A 14,969-nucleotide genomic window follows, 5' to 3' on the forward strand; every position below is an offset into this window, starting at 1 on the left:
ATTAGAAGAGAGTTACAATAGTCGAGACAAGAATGAATAAGAGAAACAGTAAGAGTTTTTGCAGAGTTAAAAGTAAGAAAAGGTCGAATTCTAGAAATGTTTTTGAGGTGCAGATAACAAGAGCGAGCCAGTGATCATATGTGGGGGGCAAAGGAAAGCTCGGAGTCAAGTATGACCCCAAGACAGCGGGCATGTTGCTGGGGAGTAATAGTAGAACCACACATGGAAATGGCAATGTCGGGTATAGGTGCATTAGTAGCGGGAGGAAACACAAGGAGTTCAGTCTTTGACAGGTTCAGTTTCAGATATAGTGAGGACATGATGTTAGACACAGCGTTTAGACAATCGCCGGTGTTTTCTAGAAAGGCTGGCATGATGTCAGGAGAAGAAGCGTATAATTGGGTGTCATCAGCATAGAGATGGTACTGGAAACCAAATGAACTGATTGTTTGACCAATAGGGGCAGTGTACAAGGAGAAGAGGAGGGGGCCTAGAACCCATCTTTGAGGAACCCCAACAGTAAGGGGAAGGTGAGAGGAGGAGGAACCAGCAAAAGATACAGTAAAGGAGCGGTCAGAGAGATAGGAGAACCAGGAGAGAACGGTGTCCTTGAGGCCAATGGAACGGAGCATAGTGAGGAGGAGCTAATGATCCACAGTGTCGAATGCTGCAGAGAGATCCCAGAGAATTAGCATGGAGTAATGACCATTTGATTTAACTGTTAGTAGATCATTAGAGACTTTAGTGAGGGTAGTTTCAGTAGAGTGTAAAGAGCAGAAATCGGATTGGAGAGAGTCGAGAAGAGAGTTATCAAAGAGATAGCGGATAAGATGGGATTGGACCAGGCGTTCCAGGAGTTTAGAGAGGAAGGGAAGATTAGAGACAGGTCTATAGTTAGCGGCACAGTTTTGGTCGAGGGATGGTTTTTTAAGTAGTGGATGTATGATGGCATGCTTAAATGAGGAGGGAAAGATACCAGAAGAGAGAGAGAGGTTAAATATTTGTTAGGTGAGGGGTGACAGCAGGGGAAAGAGACTGGAGGAGATGTGACGGAAATGGGTCCCTGGGGCATGTGGTTGGGCGAGAAGATGCAAGGAGCCTGCTTACTTCTTCTTCTGTGACTGGTTCAAAATCAGAGTGAGCTAGACGCAGTGGGGGAGGGACTGGGAGGACAGTGCATGGTATGAGGTGATTGGGAGATAATTTCCTGTCGGATCTCGTCAATTTTTTCTTTGAAGTAATTGGCCAGATCGTCAGCTCGGAGCTCCGTGGTTGGGGCCTGTACTCTTGGGTTGAGTAGCGAATGAAAAGTGTCAAAGAGACGTTTAGGGTTATTGCACAGTGAGGTGATGAGGGTGTTGAAATAGGTTTGTTTGGAGAGGTGAAGGGCAGTGTTGTATGTTCTAAGCATAAACTTATAATGGATGAGATCTTCATGTAGATTGGATTTTCTCCACAGACGCTCGGCGCACCTGGAGCACCGCTGCAGGAAACGTGTTTGCAGGGTGTGCCAGGGTTGTCGCCGTCTGTGTTGTGGTGTTCTATTTATTGGTGGTGAGATTATCTCCGACATCTCAGGGGAAACATTCTTCCCACAGCACAAGTCTAATGAGCCATCTGTATTTGTGTTCATCACATCTGGCTCTCTGTCGTGTACGGCAAATGGGGACTGGGACCCAGTGTCTTTTGGATATATAATACTTCCCTCCTCGTTCTAGAAATGAAAGATTCCAGGTGTGATACTCAAACCTGTCCGTGATCCCATGAAAGGGACAGGTTAATGCAGTCAATCCCGGACCTCAAACTTCTAAGGCTAGTTTCACATTTGCGTCTTTTTGCGCAGCGCATCGTGCGCAAATAAAAATGCATGCAAAAATGCACATGCGTTTTTGCATGTGTTCTCTAGTGTCACATTTCACAGGAGGAAAATCCTTGATAAATCCTTGAAACAGACTCCACCAATGGGACATCAAACAATGTTTCTTTGTGTAGAGGGTGGTTAAACCAGTGTCTAGACATGCGTACACAAACTCAGATGAACGCACACACCTGCGTTCCCATAGACTGTAATGCGCTATTTTGTCGCATTCCGTGTGCAAGGGTGCGCATGTGTTTTTTTGACGCCTATTGGTGGACCCAAAAATGCCACATGTTGTGTGTGGCGCGTATAGACGCACGCCTGAAAAAACCGTGTGCGCACGAAAACGCAGACGAACGCATGCAAACGCAAGACCATGCGTACGCCAAGGTAAACATAGGGACGCATGCGCATGGATGCGCATGATGAGCTGCGCAAAAAAACACTAATATGAAACCAGCCTAAACAAGTTTTCACAGGGTTTGGCTCTTTAGGCTGGAGTACTGTGATTACCCCACGTCTTTCCCACTCTCCAGAAGTTCCTGTTCTTTGCTGTTCGCAAGGAACAATTCCAGTTCACAACCGCTCCCAGAGTGCTCATGAGGGTCATGGCAGCTGTAACGGCCATTACGGACTCTCGGGACATGTTCGCGTTACCATACTCAGATGACTTACTAATCAGTGGACCGTCCTTTCAACACTGGCTCCTTGGAATACTCGTTCACACCGACGCTGGTTGATATATAAAAAAGTCTTCCCCAGCTTCAGCTCTGCGAACATCCTTTTTAGAGATGATCCGGGACAGCTCTCAAGGCTCAGTGATTCTCCTTCGAGACAAGATCTTGGCCCCTTCAACAGGGAGCCTGGATATTTGGTCATCTATTTCCTCATTCCTCCCGATTCTTTACAAGGGCACTGGGAAAATACGGTGGCAGTGATGGAAGCTGTTCCTTTCTCCCAGCTACACCTCAGTCCTCTGTAGCTTGTGCTGCAGGCAGTCTCAAACAGGAGTCTGTCTCCTTTCGATCGGCTGTGCCGCTTGGGCCCGCGAGTCAAGCAGGTACTTAGGTGGTAGACGCTGGAGTGTTCCCGCATCCAGGGGAGATCTATTCTGGTCCATTGGCTGGAGTTCTCTACCAATACCAGGCTTCTTAGCTGGGTGGCTATCTTCCGTCATCACTCTGTCCAGAGGCATTGGTCACCTCAAGGGTCTCTCCTTCCCATCAATATCCGACAGATTCGAGCTTTCCAGTTATCTCTACCGCGGTTCATCATCCCCTGGCGGGTCGCCCCATCCAATTTTTAATCGGACAACGCCACGGCTGTGGCATGCAGCAATCATCAAAGGAGTACTCGCAGCAGGACAGCCAATGCGCGAGGCGATTCACATCCTTTTTCCGGAGGAATGGCTGAGTCATTTCAGCAGACCATATTCCGGATGGGGAATACTGGGCGGCAGTCTCCCTCAGCCGTCAGGGTCTCTCCTCAGGAGAGTGGTGGTCTTACAGCGGCTTTCATTGCCGGAGGACTCCGGCTGGGGATCTCATGACTTCAAGAGTAAATAACAAAAATCCCGTGTACATTCTTCGGTCTCGGGATCCAGGAGTCTTTGGAGCAGACGCGCTGACTTTCGTCTTCCATACGTGTGTCCGCCACTTCCGTTATTTCCAAAAAAAAGAAAAAAAGTATTAGATTAAAGCGTAAATTGTTTCCAGTCATTCTAGTCACTCCAGATTGGCCACTGCTTGTCGCTGACGTTCCCTGGAATCTCTCTCAGATTCCGATTTGCCACCAGTATTCCGGGGCGCTATGCTTAACAATTGGCTGTTGAATCCTGGGACCTGATTCTGGCAGGGTTCTCCCATCATGTGGTTTCGACCATGGTTCATGCATGGAACCCTGCGTCAGTGTACATCTGTCTCCACACCTGGGAAAGCCTTTCTCAGGGTGCACACACCGGACGTCCGTCCATCGTCTTCTCGATTCTTACCATTTTGGAACTCCTCCAAGTCGACTTGCAGTTAGGCATGGTGCTTAGCTCTCGGCTTTATCGGTTTTATTTCAGCGCAGGATTGCGGTGACATCCCTTTTTTTCATGGGGTCTGTCATGTGATTTCCCCCTGTAGGATTCCGTTTGATGTGCAGGGCCTTATCCGGGTCCTGGGTGTTCTTCAGAGACTCCCTTCTTAATCTTCCGCCAGGACAAGGTGGTTTTCAGGTCATCCACAGTTTTACTGACCAAGGTGGTCTTTTATTTCCACTTCAACGAGGATACCGTTGTGCCCTTGTTTTGTCCGGCACTTGTATATCATATTAACACAGCTATCCACGCTCTACATAGATTGAGGGCTCTCAGAAGATTCATCTCGCGGTCGTTGTCCTTCCGTAACTCTGACACCTTGTTTGTGCTTACTAAGGGTCACTGGTAGTGCTTAGCCATCCCAAACTCAATTATAGCCTGGTGGATTCCCTTAGCAATTCATGATTCCTACCATGTCGGAAGCAACCTATCCCAGCAAGGATTAAAGCACACTCCACTCAGGTGGTGGACGTTGCTTAGGACATTCGGCACTAGGCGGTGGTGGAGCAGGTTTGGAAGGTTGCAGCTGGGTCCAGTCTGCACATATTGCTTAGAGAATATCATATACACTCTCAGGTTTCCACGGATGCGGGTCCGTGCAGACCGTGTCTGCAACCAGCAGTTGCGCCCATCTGGTCAGTTGATACATGGGGTTTGATCGGTCATGTCCCCCACCCAGGGAATGCTTTAGGATGTCCCATGGTCCTGTGTCCCCCAATGAGAAACAGGGATTTTTGTGTACTCACCGTAAAATCCTTTTCTCAGAGCCACTCATTGGGGACACAACCACCCCTTTTGGTCTGATGACTATATTTGTCTTTGGTTGGACATGTTGTACCTGTGTTTGATGTTTATGATCTCCTACTGCTTTGTCACTGAACTGGTTTGAGCTGGAGCCAGTGGTGGGTGTATACTGCAGAGGAGGACTAACGTTCTTTGTATTCACTTAGTGTCAGCCTCCTAGTGGCAGCAGCATACACCCATGGTTCTGTGTCCCCCAATGAGTGGTTCCAAGAAAAGGATTTTACGGTGAGTACACAAAAATCCCTGTATTACTACAGAAGAACCGCAAAATAATTCTTTACAATTAGATGATCTTGTTGAAGCTGCTTCACACATCTTTCCTATTCATCACATGCGCTGTGTTGTGCACACGCTGCAGCTGGCAATAAGAGATAGTCTGCAAGAAGGACATGCTGGAACTCTGATTAGCAAAGTGAAGAAATTGGCTATTGCTGCCAGAACCCCTAAAATTGTTTTCATCTTGAAAAGACGTGCTAGAAAAGGGGCAATTGTGGATCAAGCCACTCGGTGGGGAAGCACCTATTTAATGATTGAAGGATTGTTTGAGCTGAAACCCTTCCTTGTAGATATGGCCAACCATCAGGTAACACTACATGAAGGGCAATGGACACAGGTGGCTGAATTGAAGGAATTGCTTCATCACCCATTTACAGTGACAAAAAAGTTACAAGCTGAGGATTTACACACGTGGTCAAAATTTTTGTTACCCCTCATTTAATAACAGAAAAACCCACAATGGTGACAGAAATAACTTGAATCTAATAAACGTAATAAATAAAAATTCTATGAAAATGAACAAATGAAAGTCAGACATTGCTTTTCAACCATGCTTCCACAGAATTTAAAAAAAAAATAAAACTCATGAAACAGGCCTGGACAGAAATGATGGTACTTTTACGTTAACTTAATATTTTGTTGCACAACCTTTTGAGTCAATAATTGCAATCAAACGATTCCTGTAACTGTCAATGAGACTTCTGTACCTCTCGACAGGTATTTTGGCCACTCCTCAAGAGCAAACTGCTCCAGTTGTCTCATGTGTGAAGGTCGCCTTTTCCAGACGGCATGTTTCAGCTCTTTCCAAAGATGCTAAATAGGATTTAGGTGAGGGCTCATAGAATGCCACTTCAGAATAGTCCAGTGTTTTCCTCTTAGCCATTCTTGGGTGTTTTTAGCAGTGCGTTTTGGGTCATTATCCTCTTGAAAGACCCATGACCTGCGACTGAGACCAAGCTATCTGACACTGGGCAGCACATTTCTCTCTAGAATCCCTTGATAGTCTTGAGATTTCATTGAACCCTTCACAGATTCTAAACACCCTGTGCCAGATGCAGCAAAGCAGCTACAGAATATGACAGAGCCTCCTCCATATTTCATAGTAGGGACAGTGTTCTTTTCTTGATATGCTTCATTTTTTCATCTGTGAACATAGAGCTGATGTGCCTTGCCAAAAAGTTCCATTTTTGTCTCATCTGTCCATAGAACATTCTCCCAGAAGCTTTGTGGCTTGTCAAGATGTAGTTTGGCAAATTCCAGTCTGGCTTCTTTATGATTTTTTTCCAACAATGGTGTCCACTTTGGCTCATACAATGATGTATTGTTTGTTCTGACACTGATGTTCCTTGAGCTTGAACTTCACTTTTAATCTGTTTAGAAGTTTTTCTGGGCTCTTTTGTTACCATTTGTATTATCCGTCTCTTTGATTTGTCATAACTTTTCCTCCGGCCACGTCCAGGGAGGCTGGATACAGTCCCATGGAGCTTAAATGTTTGAATAATATGTGCAGCTGTAGTCACAGGAACATCAGGCTGCTTGAAGATGGTCTTATAACTTTTACCTGTAACATGTTTGTCTATAATTTTCTTTCTAGTCTACTGAGACAACTCTTTCCTTCGCTTCCTCTTGTCCATGTTGAGTGTGATACACACCATGTCACCACACAGCACAGTGAGTATCTGTAGCCTTTATACAGGCCGCTCACTGACTCCAAGATTGTAGACACCTGTGATGCTAATTAGTGGACACACCGCGATTTAACATGTCCCTTTTGTCACATTATTTTCAGGGGTCCCATCATTTCTGTCCAGGCCTATTTCATGATTTTTATTTATTTTTTTTAATTCTGTGGAAGCATGGTTGAAAAGCAATGTCTGACTTTCATTTGTTCATTTTCATAGAATTTATTACTTTTATCAGATTATTTCTGTGACCATTGGGGGTTATTCTGTTATTAAACGAGGGGTACCAACAATTTTGACTACGTGTAACTCCTGGAATTTTTATAAAGAAGTGGAAGAACTTGCTATTTTGCCTGTCCCAAAGAGGAGGTTTAATCACAGGTGGCATTGCGGCTTCAAAGAAACGGACACACTGCTATTAGAAAATAAAATTCTTCTGGCAGCTGTTTATGTGGACCCGAGTCATTGTATATTGCTGGATGATCAACAGCTTACTAAAGGAAAAGAAGCTCTGACTGAGGTAGCAGTTAGGATGAGTGGGCTACAGGACGGCCAAGAGCAAGAGGACTCGGGTCCTGACAGTGCTACTGCTGCCATTTCGTCATCCTCATCAGATGAGGAGTTTGATTTCAAAAAGTATTTGGACGACATGGAGCAGGCAAAGCGTTGCCGCAGGGAAAAAGATTCCATTCCCATAGAAAACAGTGACCTTATTTCAGCAAAAATTTTCACTTGCTCGCAAAGAAGTAGAAGAGTTCAATCGTTCATCAAAACTGACTGTGCACGAGGCAATTCCTTTATACCCTGAAATTGTTAGAGATGTTGCCCATGTGGTTACTGCTTTGCCACCAACCCAAGTTAGGGTAGAGAGGTTGTTCTCTGGCCTTAAAATAGGTCAGATGTGAGGTCATCTATGAAGGAGGATCTGATGGAGGTGATATTATTTCTCAGAACAAATTCATAGACTGCACAAATGTTATTCAGAACGTTTTGGTTGAAAACTTTTTTCCACTTACTGCATAATAAATTGTAAATATGCACAAGTTTTTTTTGTTCTAAAGTTGTATTCCAATAAATAGAAGATACAATAATCAAGCCATTTAAATATATTTTAGAATTATTAATTGTTATACATTTTTATTGTGCCATTTATTCCATGGTGCTTTACATGTAAAAGGGGCAAATATAGACAAGTACAATAAACAAGCGCAATACAAGGCACACACAGGTACAGAAGGAGAGCGCACCCTGCCCGCGAGGGCTCACAGTCTACAGGGGATGGGTGAGGATACTCTAAAGTTGGGCGTGCGGCATTTCAATAGATTGAGGATCACTACAGGTTGTAGGCTTGATGGAAGAGGTCGGTCTTCAGGTTCCTTTTGAAGGTGTCCATGGTAGGCGAAAGCCTGATGCGTTGGGGTAGAGAGTTCCAGAGTATGGGGGAAGCACGGGAGAAGTCTTGTATGACGTTGTGGGAAGAAGAGGTAAGAGGGGAGTAGAGAAGGATCTCTTGAGAGGATCGAAGGTTGCGTGTAGGTAAGTACCGGGAGGCCATGTCACAGATGCATGGAGGAGACAGGTTGTGGATGGCTTTGTATGTCATAGTTAGGGTTTTGAACTAGAGCCTCTAGACAATAGGAAGCCAGTGAAGGGCTTGGCAGAGAGGAGAGTCTGGAGAGTTACAGGGAGACAGGTGGATTAGTCGAGCAGCAGAGTGTAGGATGGATTGGAGTGGTGCAAGAGTGGTAGAGGGGAGGCCAGAGAGTAGGAGGTTGCAATAGTCGAGGCAGGAGATGAGGGCGTGCAGTAGCCTTTTTGCAGTTTCTTGGTCAATGAATGTACGGATCCGGGAAATATTTTTGAGTTGGAGTTGGGAGGAGGCGGCAAGGGCTTGGATATGTGGCTTCAAAGAGAGGTCAGAGTCGAGGATCACCCTGAGGCACCGAATGTGCGGGATTGGGGAAAGTGAGCAGCCATTGACATTGATGGAAAGGTCTAGTGGAGGGGTAGAGTGAGATGGGGAAAGATGATGAATTCTGTTTTGTCCATGTTCAGTTATAGAAAGCGAGCAGAAAAGAAAGCTGAAATAGCGGACAGACATTGTGGGAATTTGGTCAGTAGACAGTGATGTCAGGTCCAGATAGGTAGATCTGTGTGTCGTCAGCGTAGAGATGATACTGCAAACTGTGGGATTCTATGAGCTGTCCCAGGCCGAAGATATAGATGGAGAAGAGTAGTGGTCCTAGATCTGAGCCTTGGGGAACACTGACAGACAGGGGGCGAGGTGAGGAGGTGGTTTTAATCATAATAATGATGTTACCATTTTACTATAGTAAATTTATTACTTAAACTTAAACACCTCATCAGTCCATAAGACCTTTGAATAATCTGTCTTTAGACATTTCTTGGTCCAGTCTTGATGTTTCTTCTTCTGTGGTTGGGTTGAGCCTCTTTACCTCGGTTGTGTCTCTGACAACTGAACACCTTGTACTTCTGGGCCTCCAGGGAGGCTGAAATTCTGGAATGCAATATCACTGGAGGTTAATGGCTTCCTGGTGTTAGACGTCTGTTCCTAGTATCTCAGGCTTCGCTTCCTTCGCCTCGGCCCACTGTTCTCTGTTGTGCTCCACGTCGGGTTTTGCAGTGTGCCCGACATAGATCTATGATATCTCCCTAGACATATTTAAGGCCCATTAGGACTCGCACATGTCTTCAGATTGTGATTAAAGACTGCAATTAGGAAGACTCCACCCCACACCATGCTAACATGTTTCTATCCCTGCTGACTTCTCTTCATCTGTCTTGCTGTTCTCTGTATTACTATGTATGCCACGTCCTTGCTCCCAACTTGCCTTTGCGAGCTGCACCAATGCCTGGGTCCGAGTACCCACCTGCCGTGTGCACAGAGATCGGAACCATTTAGCCATTGCTGCAGCATCTAAATAGTTAAACAGCAGGGAATTGTGCTAGCTCCGGGCGCAGTGAGGGAAGGAATGAGCTAGTTATATGATGATTGTATAATTTTGCTGTATCCACCCCTAGATTTAAGTAAAGAAAAAAAGTAGAAAACTGTAGGCTTTTTTTTACATAGCCATACTTGCTTCTGTCTTCAACACAGGAGTTGAAAACCGCAACAAAAAAAGCCTGTTATCATAACATTGTGACCTAGTGGTCCTTGCTGTGAGATTGTGATCCATTGTGCAACCAAATATTTTAGGCCAGTAATAATTTTGCTATATACTTCTCAATTGTAATGTCATAAAAAGTCAGTACAATTGTTGAGTTTCTGTTACTAAAAAAGTAATATAATCAGTTTTATTCTTTGCAGATGACTGTACCGGGAGCTCAGAAGACCATCCAAAATCTTCAGATGTTAATGCAGATGATTATAGTGTGTTTCAATATGGATGTGAGAAAAATGGCAATATTGAAGATATACCCTTCACCCCTCATATCCAAAATGTATCATCTGATCCTGTTAAACAGATCCGATCTCTTGATTCATCACGGACTATAAATCAAAATACAAGTTACAGATCAGGTGTCAAACTTCACAAAGTTCTGAAAGGAAAAGAGCCACATTTATGTTCAGAATGTGGCAAATGTTTTTCCCATAAATCAGGTTTGGATAGACATCATAGAATTCACACAGGGGAGAAGCCGTATTCATGTTCAGAATGTGGGAAATGTTTTACCCAAAAATCAGCTCTTACTAAACATCAAAGGATTCACACAGGGGAGAAGCCATTTTCATGTCAGGAATGTGGAAAATGCTTTGCTAATAAAGCATGTCTTCTTAGACATGAGAGAATTCATACAGAAGAAAAGCCGTATTCATGTTCAGAATGTGGGAAATGTTTTGAACAGAAATCACATCTGGTTAGACATCATAGAAGACACACAGGGGAGAAACCATTTTGTTGTTCAGAATGTGGGATCTGTTTTAACGAGAAGCATAGTCTTATTGTACATCATAGAATTCATACAGGAGAGAAGCCGTATTCATGTTCAGAATGTGGAAAATGTTTTACTGTAAAATCAGTTTTGATTAGACATCAAGAAATCCACAAAGGGGAAAAGTCATATTCATGCTCAGAGTGTGGGAAAACTTTTCAACTGAAACATATTCTTATTGGACATCAAAGAATTCACACAGGGGAGAAGCCATTTTCATGTTCACAGTGTGGAAAATGTTTTAATGTGAAAAGTGTTTTTATTAGTCATCAAAGAATTCACACAGGGGAGAAGCCATTTTCATGCCCAAAATGTGGAAAATGCTTTGCCAATAAATCAGATCTTGTTAGACATGAAATGGTTCACACAGGGAGAAGCCAGCTTCATGTTTAGAATATGGAAAACTTTATAACTTTAAATCAAGTCTGACTGAACATCAAACAATTCACGCAGGATTGAAGCCATTTTTATTTTTTACTTGAGAGACTAATCAGAGCATATAGACAAGTCAGTATGGGATTTCAGCTGATTCTTTCTGTGAAGTAAAACTTTTCCCTGCTTGTTTCCAAAGAATTTGAGTGCTGCAAGTGTATTATTAATTGATTCTTAACTTACTGTTATCAAAGTGACTTTGGCAAGTATAAAGAGTGGAAATCACTCCCTCTTATCTCCCCATTGGCTACATGCTGAGCTATCTCAGAATGCCCTGTACTGCATATATAGTACAGAATATTACCAACGCGAAAAGGAGTTCTTGTGTTCAAGTCCCCTTGTTTGACCAATTACAGTGCCTTGCGAAATTATTCGGCTCCCTGGAACTTTTCAACCTTTTCCCACATATCATTCTTCAAACATAAAGATACCAAATGTAAATTTTTGGTGAAGAATCAACAACAAGTGGAACACAATTGTGAAGTTGAACGAAATGTATTGGTTATATTAAATTTTTGAGAAAATTCAAAAACTGAAAAGTGGGGCGTGCAATATTATTCTGCCCCTTTAACTTAATACTTTGTTGCACCACCTGGACAGGTCTGGACTTTGACTTGGCAATTTATTTGTGAACCATTCCATTGTAGATTTTGCTTTATGTTTGGGATCATTGTCTTGTTGGAAGACAAATCTCCATCCCAGTCTCAGGTCTTTTGCAGACTCCAACAGGTTTTCTTCAAGAATGGTCCTGTATTTGGCTCCATCCATCTTCCCATCAATTTTAACCATCTTCCCTGTCCCTGCTGAAGAAAAGCTGGCCCAAACCATGATGCTGCCACCACCATGTTTGAAGCATGATATGTGGGAAAAGGTTGAAAAGTTCCAGGGAGCCAAATACTTTCGCAAGGCACTGTATTTTCTATAGTAACATATGGATGTGAAAACCTGGATGATAAACAAGACAGAAGAAGAATCAACACCTTCGAAGTGTGATGATGGAGAAAGATGTCAACAATACTATGAATGGCAAGAAGAATAAACTAATCAATTTTGTAACATCTCAAGGCAGACATGTCACTCGAAGCAAAAATCACTAAGTTACGACTTGCCTACTTTGGACACATCATACAAAGAGAGCAAGCTCTCCGGAAGGAAATTTCGGTTGGAAGAATAGAAGGAACAAGGCGAAGAGGAAGACCAGCAACCTGATGGCTTGATACTATCAAGATAACGTCAGAGAAGACCCTGCTGGACCTATCGAGACTTACACAAAATCTATCTTCCTACAGAGCGTTCATCCATCAAGTCGCCATGGCTCGAGAAGGAGCTGCAGGCCATTAAATTTAGGAGTGGATACTGCAAATAGAAAACTACAGGCTTCTTTGTACTTGACCATACTTCTCCCCTCTTCTATACTCTGTGCTAAAGTACACGTAGCAGACATGACATGGATTTTTTTCAGATGGACACCTTTTGACATACAGGTTCACTAATGATTCTCCACGAGGCAATTTTCTGAGAAAAGAGCGGTGACCGACATTAGACATTTAAAACCTGAAGATGTCTTCAACACAGAGGTGGAAAACCACAACAAAAAAAGCCTGTTATCATAACATTGTGATCTAGTGATCCCTGCCCTGAGATTGTGATCCGTTTTGCAACCAAAAATTTTAGATATTAAATTAATTTTGCTATATACTTCTCAATTGTAATGTCATATAACATCAGCACAATTGTTCGTGTTATATTACTAAAGAGTTAAATAATGTTTTATTCTTTGCAGATGACTGTACCAGGAGCTCAGAGAAACATCCAAAATCTTCACACGTTAATGCAGATGATTGTAGTGTTATTCAAAATGGATGTGAAAAAAATGCCAATATTGAAGATATACCCTCCACCCCTCATATCCAAAAAGCATCTCTTGAACAGGATCAGATGATACAATTTCTTGATTCATCACGGACTGTAGAACAAAGTACAAGTTACAAACTGGGTGTCAAACGTCAAAAAGTTCTCTTAGGGGAGAAGCCATATTCATGTTCAGAATGTGGGAAATGTTTTGAACAGAAATCACATCTGATTAGACATCATAGAAGACACACAGGGGAGAAACCGTTTTGTTGTTCAGTATGTGGGATCTGTTTTAACGAGAAGCATAGTCTTATTGTACATCAAAGAATTCATACAGGAGAGAAGCCGTATTCATGTTCAGAATGTGGAAAATGTTTTACTGTAAAATCAGTTTTGATTAGACATCAAGAAATCCACAAAGGGAAAAAGCCATATTCATGCTCAGAATGTGGGAAAACTTTTCAACTGAAACATATTCTTATTGGACATCAAAGAATTCACACAGGGGAGAAGCCATATTCTTGTTCACAATGTGGAAAATGTTTTAATGTGAAAAGTGTTCTTATTAGGCATCACAGAATTCACACAGGGGAGAAACCATTTTCTTGTTCTGAATGTGGGAAATGTTTTAACCAGAAGCATAGTCTTATTGGACATCAAAGAATTCATACAGGGGAGAAGCCGTATTCATGTTCAGAATGTGGGATCAGTTTTAACGAGAAGCATAGTCTTATTGGACATCAAAGAATTCATACAGGGGAGAAGCCGTATTCCTGTTCAGAATGTGGAAAATGTTTTACTATAAAATCAGTTTTGATTAGACATCAAAGAAGCCACAAAGGGGAAAAGCCATATTCATGCTCAGAATGTGGGAAAAGTTTTAACCAGAAACATAATTTTTTTGGACATCAAAGAATTCACACAGGGGAGAAGCCATTTTTATGTTCAGAATGTGGAAAATGCTTTACCATGAAACAATATCTCATTAGACATCATAAAAGCCACACAGGGGAGAAGCCATTTTCATGTTCACAATGCGGAAAATATTTTAATCGTAAAAGTATTCTTATTAGACATCAAAAAATTCACACAAGGGAGAAGCCATTTTCATGTCAGGAATGTGGAAAATGTTTTACCGTGAAAGCATATCTAGTTAAACATCAGAAAATTCATACTGGGGAGAAGCCATTTTCATCTTCGCAATGTGGAAAAAGCTTTACCCTAAAGTCAGATCTTGTTAGACATGAAAGATCTCAAACAGAAGGAAACCAGTTTCATGTTTAGAATGTTGGCACGTTCATAAGATGATCATAATGACAGGCACAGGGGTAATCAGCAGACCCCCTCAACTGTCAAGACAACCTATTGGCTCCCAGTGGTCATGTCACGGGCGCGCCGACGGGTAGGAGGAATGATGCGCTACCTGATGATGCATGTTAAATTCCGCTGTCAGAGATTGACAGCAGGATATAACTGGTTAATAGCAGGGGCACATTTATAGCATTATTTCAGCACAGGAACATGTTTTCTAACACATTCAATTATGGAACTTCTTTTTATTGCAAGATACGAGGGGCGCCTGAAAAGTTCGAGGCCCACCCATGAAATCTTTTTTGCATGGTCCTGTTTTGCAATGCAATATGTTATTTAGTTAGTTGAATGGTCTCATGAGCAATCTGGATTTATTTTGATTTTTTTTTGTTTCCATTACAGCATTTTAAAGTTGGGTCGCAAGGCTGAAATATGGAAATGGAGAAGTTGGCAAAGTTCACACATCGGCTGTTGCAATGGCTGCAATTCACTCCTGTGGTTTCCAACTGCTTCAGCACCCACCCTATTCCCCTGATTTGGCTCCCTCGGACTATCACCTATTCCCACAGATGAAAAAGGACCTTGGTGGAAGGTGGAATTGGCAGCCATTGCAACAGCCGATGTGTGAACTTTGCCAACTTCTCCATTTCCATATTTCAGACTTGCGACCCAACTTTAAAATGCTGTAACGGAAACAAAAAAAAAATCAAAATAAATC

The 14,969-nt window shown here is 42.8% G+C and overlaps 1 protein-coding gene across 1 annotated transcript in view; it reads left to right on the plus strand.

Annotated features, from left to right (window-relative positions):
- The window catches only part of LOC141060494 (uncharacterized), a 561,818-nt gene that overhangs the window by 469,892 nt on the left and 76,957 nt on the right, over positions 1-14,969 (plus strand). Inside the window, exons 7-8 of the mRNA XM_073556756.1 lie at positions 10,029-11,030; positions 13,110-14,040. Coding sequence (XP_073412857.1) covers positions 10,029-11,030; positions 13,110-14,040 — 1,933 coding nt within the window. The remainder of the gene's footprint in view (positions 1-10,028; positions 11,031-13,109; positions 14,041-14,969) is intronic.

This window comes from Dendrobates tinctorius, unplaced genomic scaffold (assembly GCF_039654945.1).
Source record: "Dendrobates tinctorius isolate UK_male_01 unplaced genomic scaffold, ASM3965494v1 ptg000237l, whole genome shotgun sequence".
Taxonomy (NCBI): Eukaryota; Metazoa; Chordata; class Amphibia; order Anura; family Dendrobatidae; genus Dendrobates; species Dendrobates tinctorius.